The sequence below is a fragment of the Electrona antarctica genome (assembly GCF_951216825.1).
Source record: "Electrona antarctica genome assembly, chromosome: 9".
NCBI classification, from domain to species: Eukaryota; Metazoa; Chordata; class Actinopteri; order Myctophiformes; family Myctophidae; genus Electrona; species Electrona antarctica.
The window spans coordinates 53374609-53398083 of record NC_136790.1 but is presented as its reverse complement, the minus strand read 5'-3'; the positions used below and the strand labels follow the sequence as shown (position 1 = coordinate 53398083).

The 23475-nt window shown below is 42.0% G+C and overlaps 2 protein-coding genes across 2 annotated transcripts; one reads left to right on the top strand and one right to left on the bottom strand.

Annotated features, from left to right (window-relative positions):
* Positions 1 to 1532: 1532 nt before the first annotated feature.
* On the bottom strand, positions 1533 to 15572 carry glt8d1 (glycosyltransferase 8 domain containing 1). The gene is made up of 9 exons (XM_079511268.1): positions 15195 to 15572; positions 14211 to 14312; positions 13099 to 13330; positions 9991 to 10102; positions 9251 to 9335; positions 6193 to 6305; positions 5266 to 5432; positions 4023 to 4135; positions 1533 to 3273 (listed from the first exon to the last, which is right to left on the bottom strand). Exons 1-9 carry the CDS (start codon positions 15208 to 15210, stop codon positions 3086 to 3088), a joined length of 1128 nt encoding a protein of 375 aa, XP_079367394.1. The 5' UTR covers positions 15211 to 15572; the 3' UTR covers positions 1533 to 3085.
* Positions 15573 to 16121: 549 nt separating this feature from the next.
* On the top strand, positions 16122 to 21657 carry spcs1 (signal peptidase complex subunit 1). Its single transcript, XM_079509637.1, has 4 exons — positions 16122 to 16276; positions 18627 to 18686; positions 18788 to 18874; positions 21323 to 21657. Exons 1-4 carry the CDS (start codon positions 16241 to 16243, stop codon positions 21446 to 21448), a joined length of 309 nt encoding a protein of 102 aa, XP_079365763.1. The 5' UTR covers positions 16122 to 16240; the 3' UTR covers positions 21449 to 21657.
* The last annotated feature ends 1818 nt before the right edge of the window (positions 21658 to 23475 follow it).

Sequence of the window (23475 nt, the reverse complement as noted above, 5' to 3'; positions counted from 1 at the left end):
TACAAATGGTAAATGGTGCATTTATATAGATTGTGCATCAATTCACACATTCATACACCGATGGCGGCGGAAACCATGCAAGGCACCAACCAGCACATCGGCAGCAATTAGGGGTTCAGTGTCTTGCTCAAGGACACTTCGACACTTAACTATGGTAGCCAACATGTACTAAGCAAGCTCACCCTTTGAGAGTTGGAACGGTGATCCTAGCTAAAAGTATGAAGGACTACCGTATATGGGTGCCATCTCACCCTCTTTTCTGCCGACCGCTCCAGTTCTTGTATTTGTTTTACTGAGGATAGAAATCAGTTTAGGGTTAGGCATAGTTTTACTGGGGTTATGTTTAGGGTTAGGTTTTGGCAGTGTTTTACTGAGGTTATTAGCCTGGTTAGGTTTAACCATTTAAGCATAATTTACTTAGGTTACTTTAGGAATACCAGGCTGTACGGCCGGAGCGAGTTAGTAAATGGGCGACTCGTTTGGTATTCCCAAAAGATAGGCAGAATAAATTGCGTGGATATGTTGTACTGGCCTTAGCAAGCCCGCAATTAGACTTAAAATGGTCAGAATTGAGAAAATGCAGACAATTTGAGGATTTAAAGAGCTCAGTGATGTCATTCAAAACATATTTTTGAAGAATTTCAAACATGGTGCAATTTTATTTAATCAACCTTACAAAAAGTACAAATATTTACATCAGCAAGGTCAATGTTTTGTTTAAAAACAATTCCGATGAAAAAGGGATTAAAAAAAAATCAGTTGTGCAAATTTGCCTTGTGTCAATACAAAGAATTCAGGGTAGTGGTTCACATATTCTAAAACATCCATATGGAAATACAGGCTTATGGAAAACATTTTTGTATTCAACTTCAAACACAGCAAACGTGTTAAATGGAACAACCACTCAACCAGGAGGGAGGTCTGCAACTTCACCTGCTACTAAACGGTTAGTCATATATAAACCATGGGTTCCCAAACTGGGGTCCGGGGGCCCTTGGGGGTACCTATAGCTCAATTAGAGATAGTTAGGAACCAAATGGACCCTTATGGGTCTGTAACTGAGAGTGTACAAATGGACCCTGACAGGTCCATTTGGTCCCAGAGATAGAAATGCCATTAAATCAGGGGTCCGTAGCATAATGCGTGTGAAACTGGGGAATCACTGCTATAGAGCCGTAAAGATCCTCCCTTATCGGGGTCACTGGCATATGTTTTCAAATGGGGGTCCGTGGCCTAATAAATGTTGATTTGGGGGTCCTTGACACGAAAACGTTTGGGAACCACTGATATAAACGCCCCATTTATACTTAGTTGTATGCAGCGTGGCAAAAATAGCCGATCTACTAGTTCACAACGTGTCACACTTGTAGTCGTAGATCAACGTTGTCGTACAACAAAGTATAAAATATCCCATTTTGGGCGGGAACCCCTTTTGGTGTAAGCATTGTTATGCTTTAGCTATTGAAAAATAGCAGATAGCAGTAGGTCTGCTATTTTTGAAAAATCAAAGAACGACTGACATAGAAACATAGCTTTTTCAGAAAACTGTCAGGATGTAGAAGACATTTTTAGAATCGTTCCCAGGTCAAAATGGGATAAGGATACCAGTTCATGCTGTGAGCCACATTCTGAGAATTTATATAAGCAAATGACTGAGTTGAACTGTAAACGGTAACTGTAAAAATGTTTAACAATTCCTGCAAAAACAGCGACAATATAAAAAAAATGTAACCGCTTAAAATTATATTTAAATATTTAAAATTGAAATGCAACTGTAACATGTTGGTCTGGTCGTTGGGTTCAGGGCCATACAATATTAAATACATAAGTCTTCTGCAGCATACATACTGTACTAGATTGCAGCTGTACACAGTATGCTTTGAAATGTACTTATTTCTGCATTTGAAATAGAAATGAAGAAGCCCTGACCACAGGAATCTTTAAGGAGAATTCCATACTAGAAGGCTTTCTTTACCTTTGTTTGTAGTCGTTACGTCCCCACCAAAGAGGTCCAGGTGTTATTTTGTGCAAAAGTGCATTATTGGCTATTTCCCCTACCATAAGCCCTCAATGGGGGTTGGGTTTTTGTGCTAATTCGTTTATTTCCATCGAAATAAGTAGTAAAGTGTGCCGATAAGGTTTTGAGTGATGGAAATAAGCTAATTACCCCATAGCCCCATTCAATTCAATGCAATTCATTGAGGGCTTATGGTAGGGGAAATAGACAATGCGCTTTTGCACAAAATAACACCTGGACCTCTTTGGTGGGGACGTAACAACTACAAATAAAAGGTAAGAAAGCCTTCTAGCATGGAATTCTCCTTTAAAGGCTACTGTACCAAAAGGTGGGCTGCAATTTATACAACATAAAAAAGGTAATAAAAATGCACTGGGATGTGAACTGAAAGCACATGTGGTGTCGTGACTACAATATGACTTCAACATGATAAGGACACAAATACAGGGCTGGGCATGTGGAATGGTTTCTCGCATCACACTTGGCGTTTTTTTTCTCCCTGAGAAGTCGAAAAGGCGAGAGGTCCTGCGTGAATCATGACCGGCGTCTCTTAGCTGTTTTTTGCGGGAACCCCTTTTGGTGTTAGCATTACGTTATGCTTTAGCTATAGGCCTATCTCACAGCATTTCCCCGCCCCCTTTTGGAGCTAATGGTGTTATTTTTTCTGCGGTCCATAGACTTCCATGTTAAAAAGAGGTATTTTCACAAGCCACAAACTACCGTTTTGTAAAGGTAAGGTTTATTCTACTTATTTGAGTTGTTATACCATTGTGTTTTCTTCATATTATTATCGGTCTTTGACATTTTAACATTAGGAAATGTACTTAGATTCTCCAGAGAAAAAAAAAGTATAAATGCCTAATGTTAAATGACACCACTAGCTACCGGCAGGGGGCGTGGAAAGGGGGCTGTGAGATAGGCCTATTGGAAAATAGCAGATCTACAAGCTCATAGCGCGCCACCGAGTGGAGTGAAACATAGCTTTTTCAGAAAACTGTCAGGATGTAGAAGACATTTTTAGAATCTGATCTCAGGTCAAAAAAAATGGGATAAAGCCCATTCCTCATTTCATTTCTCTGCAGAGTGCATCTTTCTCACGGGGTTAAACTTCCCCGTGGGGTCCTGGATGTACCACTTGTCCCACACGTCGGAGAAGGAGGCCGTGCCGCTCCAGGGCTTGTAATGTCCGTTCCAGTGGAGGAGTTTGGCTGCTCTGACGAACTGGGGGGAGTAGCGTTTTCCTGCCCCTGTAGTGCCTTTAAGTCAAAACAAAAACAAACAAGGATTGCCTGTCATTTTATAACAATCTCCATTTTAGCTCTTTCTTCATTGTTTTGTGCATACATTCCATGATACTGTTAATAGTCTGGCAGCCGACAGGCTTCTTCTGTTAGGAAAAGTAGGACATTTGGTATATAGTCTTTATTGGCCTAAAATATTGTCTATATACATTCATTCATGAATCCACTTGCTGACCGGCTGTTCGTATTGGGCAATTTTCTTAATAGGAGTTTCTTGTGACCTTACGGCAGGCAAACATGTCAAACTTTCCTTTTGCTTTAAGTAGCATGTGACATGTCAAACTTTTTCATGATTCTGAATCCATTCCAAGCATTAGTTTTGCACAAAATGCACTCCTTGGGCTAAAAGCAGCCATAGCCACTTGCCCAAAATGTGCTGACCAGCCCAGTCAGCAAGTGGATTCATGAATGTATTAAAGCAACTAGTCGACTAGTAAATCCACTAGTCGACCTTGTTGGTACTAGTTGACTAGTTGATAAGGAAAAAAAAGAAAGTTTATTTTTTATTTTTTTCCCCCCGATTTTGTAGGCCTCAAGATCAGGTACATTATAGTTATAGTCACCATGTACACAGTTTTCTTTTTTTTTTTTTTACATAATAGGTAGTTAAACAACTAGTCGACTAGTAAACTAGGCAACTAGTCAACTAGTAAAAATGACTAGAAGTGAATGCCCTACAATGTATGTATATAGACAGTACATACCGAGGTGCCTGACATGCCACATGGGGTCGATGGCGGAGTAATGCTTGTAGAAGACGATCATCATGGGCGGAGCAGTGACGCTGTCGGCCAGAGTCTTGCTGTACAGATCCTCCCTGGAGGCGACACAATGGAACGTTCATTAAAAACCCACTCAGGATGGGAACGCATCTGTGTCACCTTAGAGCTTTTAACCACTTTAACCATTATTTTAAACTTCAGCTGTTGCAAAATAGCAGATCTACAAGCTCATAGCGTGGCACTCAGTGCCACGCTATGAGGGTCTGCGGCCAAATACAGATAATTCTGGGGGTCCTTGACATGACAACTGTTAGAAGACTTTTTTTTTTTTAATCGGCCTCAGGTCTAAATGGGTAAAGCAGTGGTTCCCAAAGTGGGGTCCGGGGACCCCCAGGGGTCCTTGAGGGAGTTCCAGGGGGTCCCCAGCTAAATGATAGTTTGGAACCATATGGACCCTTATGGGTCTGTAACTCTGAGACTGTACAAATTAACATTGATTTTACAATATAAATTGGGGGTCTCTCAGAGATAGATTAAATGGGAGTCCATAGACTAATGCATGTCAAACTGGGGGTCCTTGAAATTAAACGGGTTGAGAATCACTGCTAGATCCATACAAATCTTCTCTTATGGGGGTCCCTGGTATATCTTTTCAAATGGGGGGTCCGTGGGCTAATTAGTGTCAATTTGGCGGTCCTTGACATGAAAAGGTTTGGGAACCACTCACATAAAGAATTGCACCACCATTGACCACAGACAGACTGTATGACAGACAGTATGTATCTATCGTACTTGACATTGACCACAGACATACTGTATGACAGACAGTATGTATCTATCGTACTTGACATTGACCACCAGACAGACTGGCCGCATGTATCTATCGCAGGGTTTCTCAACCTTTTTGGCTGGGGAGTCGGGACCCCCGGAAATGCTTTGGCCATGTCTCGCGACCCCCGCCCCACCCCCCTCCTCACCACCAATACAAACTGACTGCAAAAATAACCATATGAGAAAATATATCATAAATTAATACTGAAACCAGATATAATCATTAAGTTTATGCATTCACCAAGCACTATGTAAACTCTTAATTTCCATTTTCCAGCCATTTAGTTGCAAAAAAATAAATAACAATAATATAATTTGGGGACCCCCCAAAATAATTTGGCGACCCCCCCGAAGGGTCGCGACCCACGGGTTGAGAACCCCTGCTCTATCGTACTTGACATTGAGCTCCATCCAGTGCTCCAGCTGGGCCGTGATGTTCTGGTTCCTCCACTCTGTCAGGTTGGCCACGATGACGCCCGGGTTGAAGGAGCAGGTGTTGGCTCTCATCGTTAGCTTCTTTATGGAATCCTTCTTGAAGTCCAGGAAGCCCAGGTAGTTGTTCTAGAAATGGAACCAAATGTTCTCCATTTAGTCATTTGTGATGGCCGGCCTGCCACCCCCTCCCCCAACATTACTGAAACGTGGACAGATTACAAGAAATCGTCTTCTCACAGAGGTCTTCGTTGAAGATTACTGAGGATAAGTCTTTTATAATTTTTTTACGATTTGTTTTTGGCTTTTGTTGTGTGCCTTTATTGATAGTGAAGACAAGACAGTAAAGAGGGAGAGAGAGAGAAGGGGAGAGACATGCAGCAAAGGTCGTCATGAACGGGACTCGGACACGCTGTCAGGCAAGAGGCATTCGCCTGGACCACTAGGCCAGCGGGCGCCTCAACGATAAGGCTGTCTTACCCTTATTCACAACTTCTGCCATGTATCATTGTACAACATTTTCATTTGGAGTGGCAGCCTATCTTTTTTAGGTGGGGGGCCATGGCCAAATACAAATAATACATAATAATTACAAGCTCATAGCGCGGCACTCGGTGCCGCGCTATGAGCTTGGCTATGAGCTTGGCGCAAACCTTTGAATATATATTATTTCAGAACGAACGTTTTGAATTTTCAGATGGGGGTCGGCGGACAAATATATATATTTTTGGGGGTCCTGTACCTGAAAATGTTTGAAAACCACTGACATAGAAACATAGGGTTTTTCAGAAAACTGTCATGATTTAGAAGACATTTGTAGAATCTGGTCTCAGGTCAAAATGTGTTAATGTATTCTGTTCTGTCTATATACAGTCAGTGTTCTGTCTACCTGGTTCCCAGCTCCTCTGATGATGCCCTTAGCAGACGCCGAGTCACAGTCGTCTGAGAAGGCAGCGGCATGTCCTGGTTTCAACATGGTTCCATACAGCTCCTGGATGTCCCCTGGGGGGTGGAAATAAAAACGCCATCATGCGGTGTCTTTACACGTACTAGTATTTTTATGTATCTATTTATTGCAGTGTTCATTTTGACATTTTCAGTCTTTTGATTGAATAAAAAAATTTTTTTGGACAGGCCTTGATTTAGACGTAATGGCTGATTTTACCCATGGTTGCATGATGTTGAAAATAGCCGATCTACCAGCTCACAACGCGTAACAGTACAGGTACGTACAGGTTGTGGAGCTTGTAGATCTGCTATTTTGAGAGCGCAAATCCCGAGCGCAACCAAACCTAAAAATGACTTGTCTTTTTAGTTCTACTCATCATCACCTTTATTTATACTCAGAAATACAGTTGAGGGCAAGCCCTTATTTTCAATGTAGCCGAGGTTACAATTCACAAATACAGTCAGAACAATACATCACCACAACATTATAAAATCAGTATAAATTACAAAGGAACTTAAATGCAGAACCAGTAAAAAAAAACCCGATCTGTCCCCTTGGTTAACTGAGGCAACTCGCTCCTTCCGAAGGAAATGTCGGAAAGCTGAACGCCTCTGGAAAGCCAACAAGCTCCAGGCTGACCGTATCAAGTTAAGGGAGCTGTTAATCCAGTATAACAGTCTCGTCAGGGATGTGCGGGCCTCTTATTTCGCCAACATTATCGCCTCTAGCAAGAGAAATCCTGTTCAACACAATCAACAATATTGTCAGCCCTGCCCCTCCCACCATCCCAGTCTCTTCTAACAAAGACTGTAATGATTTTCTGTTATTTTTCATACACAAGGTGCACACAGTAAGAGCTAGCATTACCCCCCCCTTCCTCCTTGTCTTACCCGGCAGTCAACCCTTTGCAGTTTCTCCTCCATCTCCCTGCAAGAATTGACTGACCTTGTGAGGTCGATGAAGACATCTTCCTGTCCGCTAGATGTCCTGCCCACATCAATGCTAAAGGATGTCTTTTCATCTGTAGGCCCCTGCCTACTCTCTATAATAAACTCATCACTAACATCCGGCCGTGTTCCATCTAATTTAAAAAAGGCGATCATTCAACCCCTACCAATAAACTACAGGCCAATATCAAAACTATCTTTCATCTCTAAGGTTTTGGAAAAGGCAGTGGCCAATCAGCTCACAAACATATTAAATCAACACAATATCTGCGACAAATACCAATCAGGCTTCCGTAAAATTCACTCCACAGAAACAGCTCTACTTAGAGTATCAAGTGACATCATGATGTCATCCGATGTTGGTGATTGCTCCATCCTGGTGTTGCTTGATCTAAGTGCAGCCTTCGACACCGTAGACCATCGTATTTTAATTGACAGGCTCAGTTGATTGTTGCCCCAGATAAAGTCGCTGCAGATGTTTCCAACCACCTCGGGTCACTAAAATCTAACATTTGCTCCAACCCTAGAAACTTAGGAATTATCCTAGACCAGGCCATGCTTCTGGATAAGCATGTTAAGTCTGTTTCCAGTGCCTGTTTCTTCCACCTTCGCAATATCGCCAAACTTAGATCTGTTGTTTCACACCCGGAGTTAGAAATGATCATCCATGCATTTATATCATCACGTCTAGATTACTGTAATTCCCTTTTCACATGTCTCTCCAAATCCTCATTAGACCGTCTGCAACTGGTTCAGAACGCTGCTGCCAGATTGCTGACCAGCTCCAGGAGATCCTGCCACATCACACCCATCCTGTTTTCCTTGCACTGGCTCCCAGTAAAGTATAGAATTAATTTGAAAATCCTTGTCATCACACACAGAACCCTCCATGGCCAGGCACCCCCATATATCTGTGATTTACTCCACCCATATATTCCCAGAAGGTCTCTGAGATCCTCATCCCAAGCCCTGCTGGTCGTTCCACCCACAAAATTAATAACTAAAGGTGATCGAGCCTTTGCTAGTTTCACCCCCAGGTTATGGAACAACCTCCCGGATCACCTGCAATCTGTGGCCTCTGTGGATTTTTTTAAAAAGTATTTAAAGACCCACCTTTTTAGACAGGCCTTTGCAACATAGTGCTGTACTGATTTCTTGATTTTTACCAGTGCCTTATTTTTTTTGTCTTTTTCTTTGCTTTATTCTTATTATTTTTATTCTTATTATTTACTTTTACTACCATTGACATGTTTTGTTTTGAAGCACTTTGTGACTATGATGTCTGTGAAATGTGCTCTATAAATAAAATGTACTTACTTACTAAAATAAATCAATTTATTTGGTTCAATCTACTGGATCTCTCTTCTCCACACAATCCTTCCCTAACATTTTAGTTTAGTTTTCATTTGTTGACAAAATGGTCAAATTATATTTAGTCTTAGTCGTCATAGCTCAGTTCTTATTTAGATTTAAGATGTTTGACTCTTCGTCAGTGAATAAAAGGTAGTCGACGAACATTTAGATTTAAGATGTTTGACTCTTCGTCAGTGAATAAAAGGTAGTCGACGAACATTTAGGTTTAAGATATTTGACTCTTCGTCAGTGAATAAAAGGTAGTCGACGGACATTTAGGTTTAAGATATTTTACTCTTCGTCAGTGAATAAAAGGTAGTCGACGGACATTTAGGTTTAAGATATTTGACTCTTCGTCAGTGAATAAAAGGTAGTAGACGAACATTTTGATTTTAAGATGTTTGACTCTTCGTCAGTGAATAAAAGGTAGTAGACGAACATTTAGATTTAAGATATTTGACTCTTCGTCAGTGAATAAACGGTGGTCGACGAACATTTAGATTTAAGATATTTGACTCTTCGTCAGTGAATAAAAGGTAGTAGACGAACATTTCGATTTTAAGATGTTTGACTCTTCGTCAGTGAATAAAAGGTAGTAGACGAACATTTAGATTTAGGATATTTGACTCTTCGTCAGTGAATAAAAGGTGGTCGACGGACATTTTTCGTCATAGTGTTAATCTAAGAAATGACCCTACCTTGTACAATGACATCATCATCCAGATAGATGGCCTTCTCAGCGTTGGGAGCGTACATGGGCAGATAGAACCTGGCAAACGTCAACTGCAAAAGAGCAAAACGCATTATTAGAGAAACAAAACGCTCTGCGTTAAGATCCAGCAGTGAGTAAACAGTATTTATATATAGCGGTGGTGATTTCGTCGACTAAAACTAAGACGAAAAATGTTCGTCGACTACCTTTTTTCACTGACGAAAAATAAATGGTAGCTAAATAAAAACGAAGCTATGATGACTAAAACTAAGACTAAATATACTGACAATTTCGTCAACAAATACAAACTAGACAAAAATGTTAGGAAGGGACTAGTGGACAAGAGATCCAGTATAAGTCATACTGTAGCAGATCATACTGTAGCAGATCATACTGTAGCAGATCTACAAGCTCACAACGCGTCGCACTGCGACGCGTTGTGAGCTTGTAGATCTGCTATTTTCAGCAAGTGTAAAATCAGTCATTATGACAACATCAAGGCCCACCAAAATACATTTTAGTCGACTAAATCAACTGTAGATTTAGTCGACTAAAATCTTATGATATTTAGTCGACCAAAACTAGACCAAACACTAAAACATTCCAGGTGACTAAAATGTGACTAAAAATAAATGAAAACTATTCAAGAGACTATGACTAAAACTAAAATAAAAATGTGCTGCCAAAAACCAACACTGGAGGCGACGGCATAAACTATTGTCTGACCGGTTTCACGGTTGCCAAGCTCTCTTTGCTGATCTTCCCGTCCAGGACTTGAGGCTCGAAGATGATAATCTTGTGTTTGGCGTTGTTCAGCGTGCTCTTACTCAGCCACGACCTGTTCGTCGACAAAAACGTAAAGAAAAGGGGAAACAACTTACACATTGTCCCTAGAAGAACAGCTCACTGACTTACATGGAACTTACAACTTACACATTGTCCCTAGAAGAACAGCTCACTGACATACATGGAACTTACAACTTACACATTGTCCCTAGAAGAACAGCTCACTGACATACATGGAACTTACAACTTACACATTGTCCCTAGAAGAACAGCTCACTGACTTACATGGAACTTACAACTTACACATTGTCCCTAGAAGAACAGCTCACTGACTTACATGGAACTTACAACTTACACATTGTCCCTAGAAGAACAGCTCACTGACTTACAACGTACACATTGTCCCTAGAAGAACAGCTCACTGACTTACATGGAACTTAGAACTTACACATTGTCCCTAGAAGAACAGCTCACTGACTTACATGGAACTTACAACTTACACATTGTCCCTAGAAGAACAGCTCACTGACTTACATGGAACTTACAACGTACACATTGTCCCTAGAAGAACAGCTCACTGACTTACATGGAACTTAGAACTTACACATTGTCCCTAGAAGAACAGCTCACTGACATACATGGAACTTACAACTTACACATTGTCCCTAGAAGAACAGCTCACTGACTTACATGGAACTTACAACTTACACATTGTCCCTAGAAGAACAGCTCACTGACTTACATGGAACTTACAACGTACACATTGTCCCTAGAAGAACAGCTCACTGACTTACATGGAACTTAGAACTTACACATTGTCCCTAGAAGAACAGCTCACTGACTTACATGGAACTTAGAACTTACACATTGTCCCTAGAAGAACAGCTCACTGACTTACATGGAACTTAGAACTTACACATTGTCCCTAGAAGAACAGCTCACTGACATACATGGAACTTACAACTTACACATTGTCCCTAGAAGAACAGCTCACTGACTTACATGGAACTTAGAACTTACACATTGTCCCTAGAAGAACAGCTCACTGACATACATGGAACTTAGAACTTACACATTGTCCCTAGAAGAACAGCTCACTGACTTACATGGAACTTACAACTTACACATTGTCCCTAGAAGAACAGCTCACTGACATACATGGAACTTACAACTTACACATTGTCCCTAGAAGAACAGCTCACTGACATACATGGAACTTAGAACTTACACATTGTCCCTAGAAGAACAGCTCACTGACATACATGGAACTTAGAACTTACACATTGTCCCTAGAAGAACAGCTCACTGACTTACATGGAACTTAGAACTTACACATTGTCCCTAGAAGAACAGCTCACTGACATACATGGAACTTAGAACTTACACATTGTCCCTAGAAGAACAGCTCACTGACTTACATGGAACTTACAACTTACACATTGTCCCTAGAAGAACAGCTCACTGACATACATGGAACTTACAACTTACACATTGTCCCTAGAAGAACAGCTCACTGACATACATGGAACTTAGAACTTACACATTGTCCCTAGAAGAACAGCTCACTGACATACATGGAATACGTAGCAATTAGAGATCTGCGGATGGCGGATTTAGCCGCGGGTATACGCGGTTGGCGGATGGTGCGATTAATATAAATAGGATGATATAATTAATGCGGTTGGATAACAGGTGAGTTGAGTTATGCCGTGACGCACACACGCACACCCGTACACACACGCACTGCTCTCTCCCTCTCTATGTCGCTCTAAGTAATTAGTCTTGTGTCGCGCAGCTGCGTCTAGATTCTCCCGCCGGATCCTGCCGGGAGCTGCCTATGCCATAGAAAGCATAGGTGGACCCCAGGCAGTGTCGAAGTGTCCTTGAGCAAGACTCTGAACCCCGAATTGCTCCTGATGTGCTGGTTGGTGCCTTGCATGGTTTTCACCGCCATCAATGTATGAATGTGTGTGTGAATGGGTGAATTGATGCACAATCTATGTAAAGCGCCTTGGATAAAGGCGCTATATAAATGCACCATTTACACAGACTCACACACACACGGATGGAGGGAAAAACATACTCTCTCCCCATGCCTTGGGCCTGGTGGAGACAACAGTAACATACTCTCTCCCCATGCCTTGGGCCGGGTGGAGACAACAGAACATACTCTCTCCCCATGCTTTGGGCCTGGTGGAAACAACAGAACATACTCTCTCCCCATGCCTTGGGCCTAGTGGAAACAACAGAACATACTCTCTCCCCATGCCTTGGGCCTGGTGGAAACAACAGAACATACTCTCTCCCCATGCCTTGGGCCTGGTGGAGACAACAGTAACATACTCTCTCCCCATGCCTTGGGCCTAGTGGAGACAACAGAACATACTCTCTCCCCATGCCTTGGGCCTAGTGGAAACAACAGAACATACTCTCTCCCCATGCTTTGGGCCTGGTGGAAACAACAGAACATACTCTCTCCCCATGCCTTGGGCCTGGTGGAGACAACAGAACATACTCTCTCCACATGCCTTGGGCCTAGTGGAGACAACAGAACATACTCTCTCCCCATGCCTTGGGCCTGGTGGAGACAACAGAACATACTCTCTCCCCATGCCTTGGGCCTGGTGGAGACAACAGAACATACTCTCTCCCCATGCCTTGGGCCTGGTGGAGACAACAGAACATACTCTCTCCCCATGCCTTGGGCCTGGTGGAGACAACAGAACATACTCTCTCCCCATGCATTGGGCCTGGTGGAGACAACAGAACATACTCTCTCCCCATGCCTTGGGCCTGGTGGAAACAACAGAAACATACTCTCTCCCCATGCCTTGGGCCTGGTGGAGACAACAGTGTAACATACTCTCTCCCCATGCCTTGGGCCTGGTGGAGACAACAGTGTAACATACTCTCTCCCCATGCCTTGGGCCTGGTGGAGACAACAGTAACATACGCTCTCCCCATGCCTTGGGCCTGGTGGAGACAACAGTGTAACATACTCTCTCCCCATGCCTTGGGCCTGGTGGAGACAACAGTGTATGGACTTACTTCAGATGGTCCACCGTGTCATTCATGGTCACGATGTTGAAGACTACACTGGCTTTGCTGTTGCGGTAGATGCTGTTCATGGCGGCCACCACAGCGCCTAGCCTCTCCTCGGCAGCGGTGAGGATCACGGGGATCTCCTCTCCCGCCCTCTCCTTCTCCTCCTCCTCAGACTGCGCCCGGAGGATCGGGGAGAGCTCCGACTCGAAGGGAAGAACCATTCCTGGCACCGCATCTGGTCGAGACGACGACGATCACAAAGATATTCATATTTCCATGATACAGAACAGCTTTCAGTTTAAAAACCAGGTGGCTTGCACATCCAGTCGCTCGCTGGTGCTGGACAAAAGGTTTGCATATACAGGAAAAGAAGTCTGCACACAGCCTTAGCTGTCCATCAGTGTTCATTATAATAAAACACAGACATTCTAGCCAAATACACAACATTTCGGCCGTGAGTGAAATCAGGTGACAGTGTATTTTCCTGTATACAGAGCTTTCAGAAATATTAAAAACACACTTCACACAGGTCCTGGGTTCGATTCCCGCTCGGGACGCTGTGGGTGCTGGCGGCGTGTTTCCTCCTCCGCGTCATCAGGGCCTTTCTGTGTGGAGTTTGCATGTTCTCCCCGTGTCCCCTAGGGTAGGTACCCTCACAAAAAACATGCAATAATCCTGCCTCCCCCTGGCCAGCCGGGGCGCCTGATGGAGGGGAAAGGAACTGGTTGGAATAACGTGTTCCTTCCACGCGCTACGTCCAACCTGGGAAACTCCCCCCTGTCAGGTGTAAAGGAGCAACTTGGACACTCATGCATGAAGGAAGCATGAGTTCAAGTCCGTTGCTCTCCCCATGTCCCCCATATATGGGGACTAGGTTGGCGGAGGGTGTGTAGAGCCCAGGATCACATTAGATAATTGACACAGGGGTGAAAAATGGGTTACAAAATTGTGGGATAAAAAATAACACTTCAAAACATTTAACATGTTGTTGTTGTTGTTGGGTGGAAGCAGCATTATGTCCAAACTTTCTGCGTGTGACACCGTTGCATGACAAAGTCAGGCATTCATTTACAAAACAACAAAAACACAGAACAGGTTGAAAGAATATCTCCTACCTGCATTCTGTCGGCTCCCCAGGAAGTCGTTGAGATTCAGGAGATTTCGTTGAACTACTATCAGAAACGCCACAGCCAAAAGTGCAAGAATCACCACATTCACTGAAAGAGATGATGATGGCACACACGTTAACTAGCTGCTTTAAATGCATATTTAACACATGGCAAAGTCCGACCTAGAAGTTCTATAAAGCAATGTATAGCTTTTTGAGGGCCTCCTAAATTCAGCTATAGTGTAGATTCTTGTCCTAACACAAACATTACATAACAAACATTGAAGACGAAGGTGAGGACGCAAATTCTGATTGGCCGGAATGAGGTGATGTATGAAGTATGATGATGTACCGATGATAAGAGCGCCCCTCAGTCACTTCACACAGGTGTGATTTTTTATTTATTTAAATATAACAAAAACAATCTTCTCCTCTGGAGTCTCTGACTGGGAGTCACAAAAATGCTTGAGAACCACTGACATAGACAACAGGATACAAATAGATTAAATATTTTATATTGCCTTATAATTTGCTGGTGTGTATATAATATTTACAATAGTACTAATAGTGATAATACTACTAATAATAGACTGACAATGATTGACAAACAGCATCTGTATGTTGTGTGTATATTTGTACGTCTCTAATGAAATGTTCTGATGAATTGAAAAAGGTGGACCCTATTGTAAAAAAGTAATGCTTTATGGTGTCGTCCACTCACTCACAGTTAACAGTTTTTGTATTGAGTTGTGCTTGAAATGTACCTATATTCTGCAAACTGTCAATAAATACTTCAATCAATCAATCAAGTATCTCATCTTCTTTTGATGAATTGAAAATGGTGGGCCCTATTGTAAACAAGTGTAATGCTTTATGGTGTCGTCCACTCACAGTTAACAGTTCTTGTATTGAGTTGTGCTTGAAATGTACTGTAATTCTGCAAACTGTTAATAAATCAATCAATTTATCAAGTATCTCAAAACCAACTCACCTCTCCTCAGTGTCATGATGCTGGTGATAATAATAATAATAATGTCCTCATAGGTTCTGTACAGTACAACTATGTTGTTGAAGAACCACAATACAAAACAGACGCAGGTTAATTTCTGTTTGCGTGTTGAATGGAAACCGCTACACACACCACACCGCCTTGGCTATTCTATTAAAATGCACCCTTTTCTTTTCTACACGAAATAAACCTCTGCAAAACCAGCTCGACCTAATAATATTACATATAACTGAAGGTGTGGGTTAATTTAAGTTTCGCACAAACACACAGACAAGACGTGTCAGTAATGTGAAGAAGCTCCTGTTTAAATAGACAAAGCCCTGGAGCAGGTTTTAAAGCCAAAGTGCCAACTCAACATCAACAAGTTTTTATATATGCTGCCTGTGTTGTTGTCGGTTAGGCGGCCGCCCATCTGCCTGATTAGAAATACACAGGAGTTAGTCTCGTTTATTTTGTCGCGGTCACTCGCGCGTCCAAAATAGCCGATCTACAAGCTCACGTAGATCGGCTATTTTCGTTATGGTTTGTGTATATTTATTTTTTATTTATTCATTTTTCATTTATTCATTCATTTTATTTTATTTAATTTTTGTATTATTTATATATTTTTTAAGATAATAAAATTAATATATTATTGGTTTAAAAAATATATAATTACGTTCTGTACGTTTTTTTTTTTTTTTTTAGAATATAATAACAAAATGCATTTATTTATCTTCTGTGTTCGCCTGTCGTAAAATACCATGTTTCTTATTCTCCCCCTCCAACTAACTGCAAGGCATTAGGATTAGTTTGCGTGTAGATCTTTAGACCAATCCCTATGTTGTGTAGCTCTGTGAAAGCGCCGCAGCACCCTGCCTGCCTGCTTGCGGCGCAGTTATGACGCTCACCAACAACCCACGGGGGTCCTTCTCTAAAAGCTCTACGTAGCTTTTAGGAACCCGGAAGTGTAGCATACGTTTCAATAAATTCATCTTTTTTGGCTCTTTTTTTGTTGGATTGATAATATTTGTCGGACAGATACAAAGATGTTGTCGATATTTAATTCAATCCCAACGCACATGGTAAGACTTTATGTAATTTACGTCATATTATTACATATATGCAGACGTTGTGATGCCATAACGGTGTTTCCTGCTGTTGTACATTAGTGTAGTCCTGCTCATGTAGCAGCTAGGCTGCTATGAAGCCACATCACTGTTTGTTTTAGTCTTTCCAATATCACTAAGATGTTGTTTACACACCCCGATTGTGGTTTATTTGTGATTAAATAACATTTACATACAATCCCTATAGATAACTTACCATTACAAATGCAGTGCGTTTGCGTCCCAAAATGCTCACTTTACATCTGCCATCTGCTTGCTTAATTCTCCCATGTAGACTCAAGTGATTTCCATTCCATGTTTAATTTCATGGATTCCAGAGTCCAGACAGTGTGCTTTTCATTAGTCCCTGGAAGTTGAAACCCCAATCTAAGAACATTTGTATTCTTTTGTTTTTTTGTACTTGTTTATTGCCATTATAAGCTCATTTACAGGCAATTTGTTTCATTTTATAAGACATGTTGATTTCCTCTCAGTTCATCTTTTTTTTCCAGTGTGAAAGCAAAATAAGTGACATTACACTTTAAAGAGGCATACATGCACACATACCTACATCCGTGTGTCTACATATGTATATATACACACACATGAACATTTGTATTGTTATGCATTATTTGCTCCAGTACGGGTCTGTCATAAGTGTCATTTGATCCAGAATAACTTCTGTTTCATGTCCCAACAGATATCACTGAAACTATGATATTTTTGTTCATTCACTAAATCATTTATCTGGGGGAACTGTCTGGAACCTGCTCAAGGACCCCCAGCCCAGGGCATGCCTTGATTGATTGATTGATTGATTGATTTGAAATATTTATTAACAGTTTGCAGAATTACAGTACATTTCAGCACAAACTCAATACAAAGACTGTGAGTGGACGACCCAATTACACTTGTTTACAAGAGGGTCTACCATGTTCAATTCATCAAAACATTTAGAGACGTACAAATAGACACTTCTATATATGTTTATGTTTATTTATTTGATATGGACATAACAATTGCATTGCTCATTGCACAGTTGTACAAATTGTAGATGCATCATTTACAGTGTGTTAGCACATGTGCTAATTTTCACCACTTGTCCACAGGAGACTTTTCTAAAAAATACAATTTAGTTTAGTAGTATAGTCAAAGAACAGAACAGGAATTCATCATAAAGGAGGTGAAAAAGAAACATATACAGTGAGGGGAAAAAGGGGTGGGGGGGGATTCAGATTTTACGGGGGCCAGTTTCGAATTGCAGCCGTCTGTAGGTGCCCTTTGAGAGCGGTTTTGAAGGAGTCAAGGGATTTCAGTGGAGCCCATCTGAGAACAATGTCACTTTGACCTCTTTAATTAAAATATGTATAAATAAATACATACATTGTTCACACCGTTTTCAAAAGGATAAACGCAATTTGCATTGAGGTCATGACTCGTGATATGAATGTGCAAATGGAATAGTTGTATGTTTATGTCTATGTACACCCAATGGTGCCAAGTGTCCTTGGGCATGTCTTGTCAGCCCAAACACCCCTCAATGCAAGAAAATGCACAATTCACCATTTGTCAGGCATCTGATTGGAGCCTCATTGACTAACCAGCAGGCTCTTTCTGCCTTGTTCCGCCCTGGTTCTGCCTTGTTTTATGTTGAATTTGCTAAAACATCATTTTTGGAAAAAACCAAACATGATATGCCCTGCAGTCACCATGCTGCACCTGTGATGTTCCTTTTTACTGACACCAAGTTTAAAATAAGAATTTAATATACAGAATATCAATACGACGCAACTGAAAAACACGTTAACTCAATGGTAGTGGATGCAGAGAAAGGATTTTTGTCCAACCATGAAACGGCAACCAATGGGTGCGACTTGACAAAACCACGGGTATGACTTGACATTGACAAAGGGTGAATTTAACTCTCAAGTGTACAAATGTCTCAATTTAGTTACATTTGTATGAACATTGAGGAGTTAACCATGTACTTTGTATTTACCTCTAATAGACTTAGATAGCATTTGATACAGACTTATAGCATGTTATGTAGACAGCACTATAATTGCATTGTATGTAGTCATAGCACGTCATAGTACATATGTATAGCATAGTATAGTATATGTATAGTTTATATGTATAGTTTCATTATATAGATATTCCACTGTTACGTTCTTAGTTTACCCATGTTTCATGATAAATGCTTGGATTAAGAGCGTCTGCTAAATGCCTAAATTGTAATTGTAATTGTAAATTGTACCTTGTATGTTTTATTTATTGATTTATTTGCCCCCCTGTTCCCCTGTCTGGTTTGTCTCTGTCGTAACAGGATTATAAAGGTCAGAAGCTTGCTGAACAGATCTTCCAGGGGATTATACTCTTCTCAGCGGTAATTACACAATAAAATACAACATTCCCTTTAAAATAAATGATACTACTGTGATGCGTGTCTTTATTCTGAAAGCTCAACACATCAACATTGTCTTCCAGGTGGTTGGATTCATCTATGGCTTCGCCATTGAACAGTTTGGGTGGACGGTTTATATCGTTTTGGGAGGTTTCGCTGTGTCCTGTGTGGTGAGTTTTCTATTTTGTTCTCATTCCTTTATAATGCTACCCACTAGTGCAGATAAAGTGTGGCGGCAGTGGTTCAGGGGTAGAGTGGCCGGATGGGAACCGCAAGGTTCCCCAGTTCGAATCCGGGCTCCCCCAGAGTTAGTGTCGAAGTGTCCTTGAGCAAGACTCTGAACCCCTAATTGCTCCTGATGTGCAGGTTGGTGCCTTGCATGGTTTCCTCTGTCATCAGTGTATGAATGTGTGAATGTAATGCACAATCTATGTAAAGCGCCTTGGATAAAGGCGCTATATAAATGCATCAATTTAATTTAAGGAAAAAAGTTAGAATATGGAGATAATAGGTTTCTGCCCGACAGAAATGATACATTATAGCAACTCTAGTCGGTAGTCTCCAACGCCGCATAGGAATTCAGAGGCACATGATTCAGTGCATGAATAAATGGTCCATTGTGCATTTATTTAGCACCTTTGGCCAAAGTGCTTGACATTGTGCACTCCAACCATGCACCAAGATGGCACCTCCTCAGCTACAGCCGTAGTACTTTGAGCATTAACTTTAATTTAATATCTCTATATAATAGGGATGCACCGAAAGGGAAATTATTGTCCGAAACCGAATACAGGAAACAGTTGGCCGAAATCGAATACCGAATATTATTAATATTATATATCTTTTTTTCCTACCATTGCTGTCATGGCCGTACCTTAAAGCTACCTGATTATGGCAAAAGACATGATTATGGCAAAACTTAACTTAAATAATAATCACTATTATGGGTCCATAAAACATTTATTCAGCACTTTTGAATGCATTAATTGCATAAACTATTCAGTGATATATTTTCGGCCTATTCGGGCCGAAACCGAATAGGCAGAAAATGCATTTTTAGACATTTTCTGCGGACGAATATTCGGTGCATCACTACTATATAAACTAAACTCCTGGCATAAAATGACACAAACCTTTGTTATATTGTATGTATGTGTTCATTTAAATTGTTCTATAATGTATTACTAGTGTAAAGCAGCCTAAGCTACATTCTATGCATTAAAGGAGTTATGCCAATAAAACATTCATAGATTTTGTCATCATTTTAAGACTGACATTTTGTCCAGAAGGAAAATAATCACTTGAGATAAGAGTGAGACGGATCACCATCTCAAGGCTGTTATTACACTTAACCTTGTCCAGTAAAAATAAATAATAATAATTGATAAATCCCCTGTCAAAGCACAATGAGTATGTTTGCAACATCCCTAGACATGGTTCAATGGAGCACCCCCTACTGGTAGAAGTTGGCAGTAGCATGCATCATCTTTCATTGTTCATTTACGTCATTCATCATTGTGTTTGTAGTTGACGCTGCCCCCGTGGTCCATGTACAGAACCAACCCTCTCATTGTGTTTGTAGTTGACGCTGGGTTGGTTCTGTCCATGTACAGAACCAACCCTCTCATTGTGTTTGTAGTTGACGCTGGGTTGGTTCTGTCCATGTACAGAACCAACCCTCTCCCTCTCATTGTGTGTTTGTGTAGTTGACGCTGCCCCCTGTGGTCCATGTACAGAACCAACCCTCTCCTCTCCATTGTGTGTTTCTGTAGTTGACGCTGCCCCCTGTGGTCCATGTACAGAACCAACCCTCTCCTCTCCATTGTGTGTTTCTGTAGTTGACGCTGCCGCCGTGGTCCATGTACAGAACCAACCCTCTCCCCTCCATTGTGTGTTTGTGTAGTTTACGCTGCCGCCGTGGTCCATGTACAGAACCAACCCTCTCCCCTCCATTGTGTGTTTCTGTAGTTGACGCTGCCGCCGTGGTCCATGTACAGAACCAACCCTCTCCCCTCCATTGTGTGTTTGTGTAGTTGACGCTGCCGCCGTGGTCCATGTACAGAACCAACCCTCTCCCCTCCATTGTGTGTTTGTGTAGTTGACGCTGCCGCCGTGGTCCATGTACAGAACCAACCCTCTCCCCTCCATTGTGTGTTTGTGTAGTTGACGCTGCCGCCGTGGTCCATGTACAGAACCAACCCTCTCCCCTCCATTGTGTGTTTGTGTAGTTTACGCTGCCGCCGTGGTCCATGTACAGAACCAACCCTCTCCCCTCCATTGTGTGTTTCTGTAGTTGACGCTGCCGCCGTGGTCCATGTACAGAACCAACCCTCTCCCCTCCATTGTGTGTTTGTGTAGTTGACGCTGCCGCCGTGGTCCATGTACAGAACCAACCCTCTCCCCTCCATTGTGTGTTTGTGTAGTTGACGCTGCCGCCGTGGTCCATGTACAGAACCAACCCTCTCCCCTCCATTGTGTGTTTGTGTAGTTGACGCTGCCGCCGTGGTCCATGTACAGAACCAACCCTCTCCCCTCCATTGTGTGTTTGTGTAGTTGACGCTGCCGCCGTGGTCCATGTACAGAACCAACCCTCTCCCCTCCATTGTGTGTTTCTGTAGTTGACGCTGCCGCCGTGGTCCATGTACAGAACCAACCCTCTCCCCTGGCAGCCGACGCTACCAGAGACCGGCGGGGAAGTGAGCCAGAAACCTCAGGAAAGCCTCAAGAAGAAGAAGCACAAGTAAACTCACCGACCGGAAACAGTCTGCTGCCCCAGACAGGCAGTACAGCTGCTTTTGTTTAGTTTCTTTTCTTTTTTTACAATGGAAACGACAGATTTTCCGTTTTGTCTAAAAAAAAATAAACGGCATTTGAAAATATAGTTTTGTTATAGCGTCTGCCAGTCAATCGTACATTATACATGCTATCAATAAACATCCAGTGTTGTGAATGATTTGTAGTCGTAGCATTTCCTTTTTTATTTACTGCAAAGTAAAAGATGTGTGAACTTTCAGGGTATCCTCGCAATAAAGCCCAATTTAATACTTCACCGTATGCCGGAGGTGTACGCCGGAAATAACAGATCTGCAAGCTCACAGCGCGTCTCAAAAGAGATGCGCTGTGAGCTTGCAGATCGGCTATTTCCCAGCATAGGACACGTCTCACGGTGAAGTATAAATGAGGCTTCAGGCCTGACGTCGAAATCTAAAAAATGTCTTCTAAATCCTGACAGTTTCTGTATCAGTGGTGCTCAATATTCCATGTCAAGGACCCCAAAAAATATATGTAATATGCCTCCGCCCATCATCTGAAAATGTGTTGTTCCAGGGACCTCCCCAGAAGTAGAGTTCTCATCGGGCCTGAAAATTAAGGCCCTACCCTACCCTAACTGGGTCGGCCCGAGACCCTAACAATTACCATAATGTCAGGCCCGAAAACCCGAAAAAGCCCGAGTGAAAAAAAAGAGAAAAAAAGGAAAAAGAAAAATGCCACTATATGGCCGCGGCGCCGTGGATTATTGAGACGACCGTGTCAGAGAACGCACTAATAGTCTATAGTCGCCGAAATATAGGATTTATGTAACTCACGTTAATTGGCTGATAATGTTCCATTTTCAACATTCTAATGGTTTCCAGCAATTTCCAGGGGTGAGTAAACATCTTCTGAATCAAAGTAGCAGCGATCCTCTGAAGTGACGCAGTTAATTATGTCCAATAGGCTACTGGCAATATTATGACAATTGTCAGGCTATAATCTACTAGGTTACTGTATAGTTTACATTAATCATTGCCTCTCAAACCCACATACCACGCGTAATGTGCGTTGCCTAACCAAAAGAACAGACATACAAACCATCAACATGCCGCTCGATGGCTGTCGAGTCTGTCGACAGCTTGCAGATCTTTTATTTTGGGCAGTAGTGGGCACACAACGAGGCGCGCTGCGCTACGATGGGGAAATGTAATAGCTGTAGGCTACAGCGCGCTGCGATACGATTTGTAAACCAAATAGCTGTAGCCTACAGTGTGACTGTAACATTGCTTGGTCATCATGTAACTATATTACGTGCAGGCGCTTTCATAGTTATAAGGAGCATTTGTTGATTAGGTAGCCTAATTTAGCTTATTCACCCAGCTGGGTTCAACGAGACAGCAGTGTCTCGTTAAGCCCCGACGTTTCCAAAACGAGCTATTGCGGATAAATCGATGGTCTTATAAAACATTTAAGCATATGGCAAGTTGACTTAAGTTATATAGTTGATGCTGAGCAGTAAGCAGCTCATTTGGTTGGCAAACCAGAGGCCAGCCAGCGGTAGCAAGTTCAACAACCACCGTTCTATTCTGTCACTTTGGTGCGCTGCTGCCTGCTGCTGATCATCGCCTCCTCCTCCTTCAGTCACATATAGTATAATAATACAATTTACAATTTAGGCATTTAGCAGACGCTCTTAATCCAGAGCGACTTACATTAGGCATTATAATAGCCTAAACTGTAAAAGTTAATCGCCAACATTCACCAGCTCAGCCCTCTTCATATTAAATAAATACATTACACAAACAACAGAATTGTTATTTTTGTTATAATAAAATTTAAAACAAAAATAAAAAAATCACGGAAAATCACAGAGCCCGAGGCTCGGCCCGGCCCGACTAATTATCGTGCATTTTGGGCCCGGCCCTACCCGAAAATGTCGGGCCGGGCCGGGTTCGGGCAGAGATTGAGAACTCTACCCAGAAGCAAAGATTTGAGTTAAAAACACCTACAAGCTCAG

Coding starts and splice junctions, on each gene's coding strand:
- glt8d1 (XM_079511268.1), bottom strand. Junction 6,306..9,250: donor TGATGATGTCATTGTACAAG/GTAGGGTCATTT, acceptor TCCACCCCCCAG/GGGACATCCAGGAGCTGTAT. Junction 4,136..5,265: donor TGGATGGAGCTCAATGTCAA/GTACGATAGAGC, acceptor TGTCGCCTCCAG/GGAGGATCTGTACAGCAAGA.
- spcs1 (XM_079509637.1), top strand. CDS start 16,241: ATGTTGTCGATATTTAATTCAATCCCAACGCACATG. Junction 16,277..18,626: donor ATTCAATCCCAACGCACATG/GTAAGACTTTAT, acceptor CTGTCGTAACAG/GATTATAAAGGTCAGAAGCT. Junction 18,687..18,787: donor GGATTATACTCTTCTCAGCG/GTAATTACACAA, acceptor ATTGTCTTCCAG/GTGGTTGGATTCATCTATGG.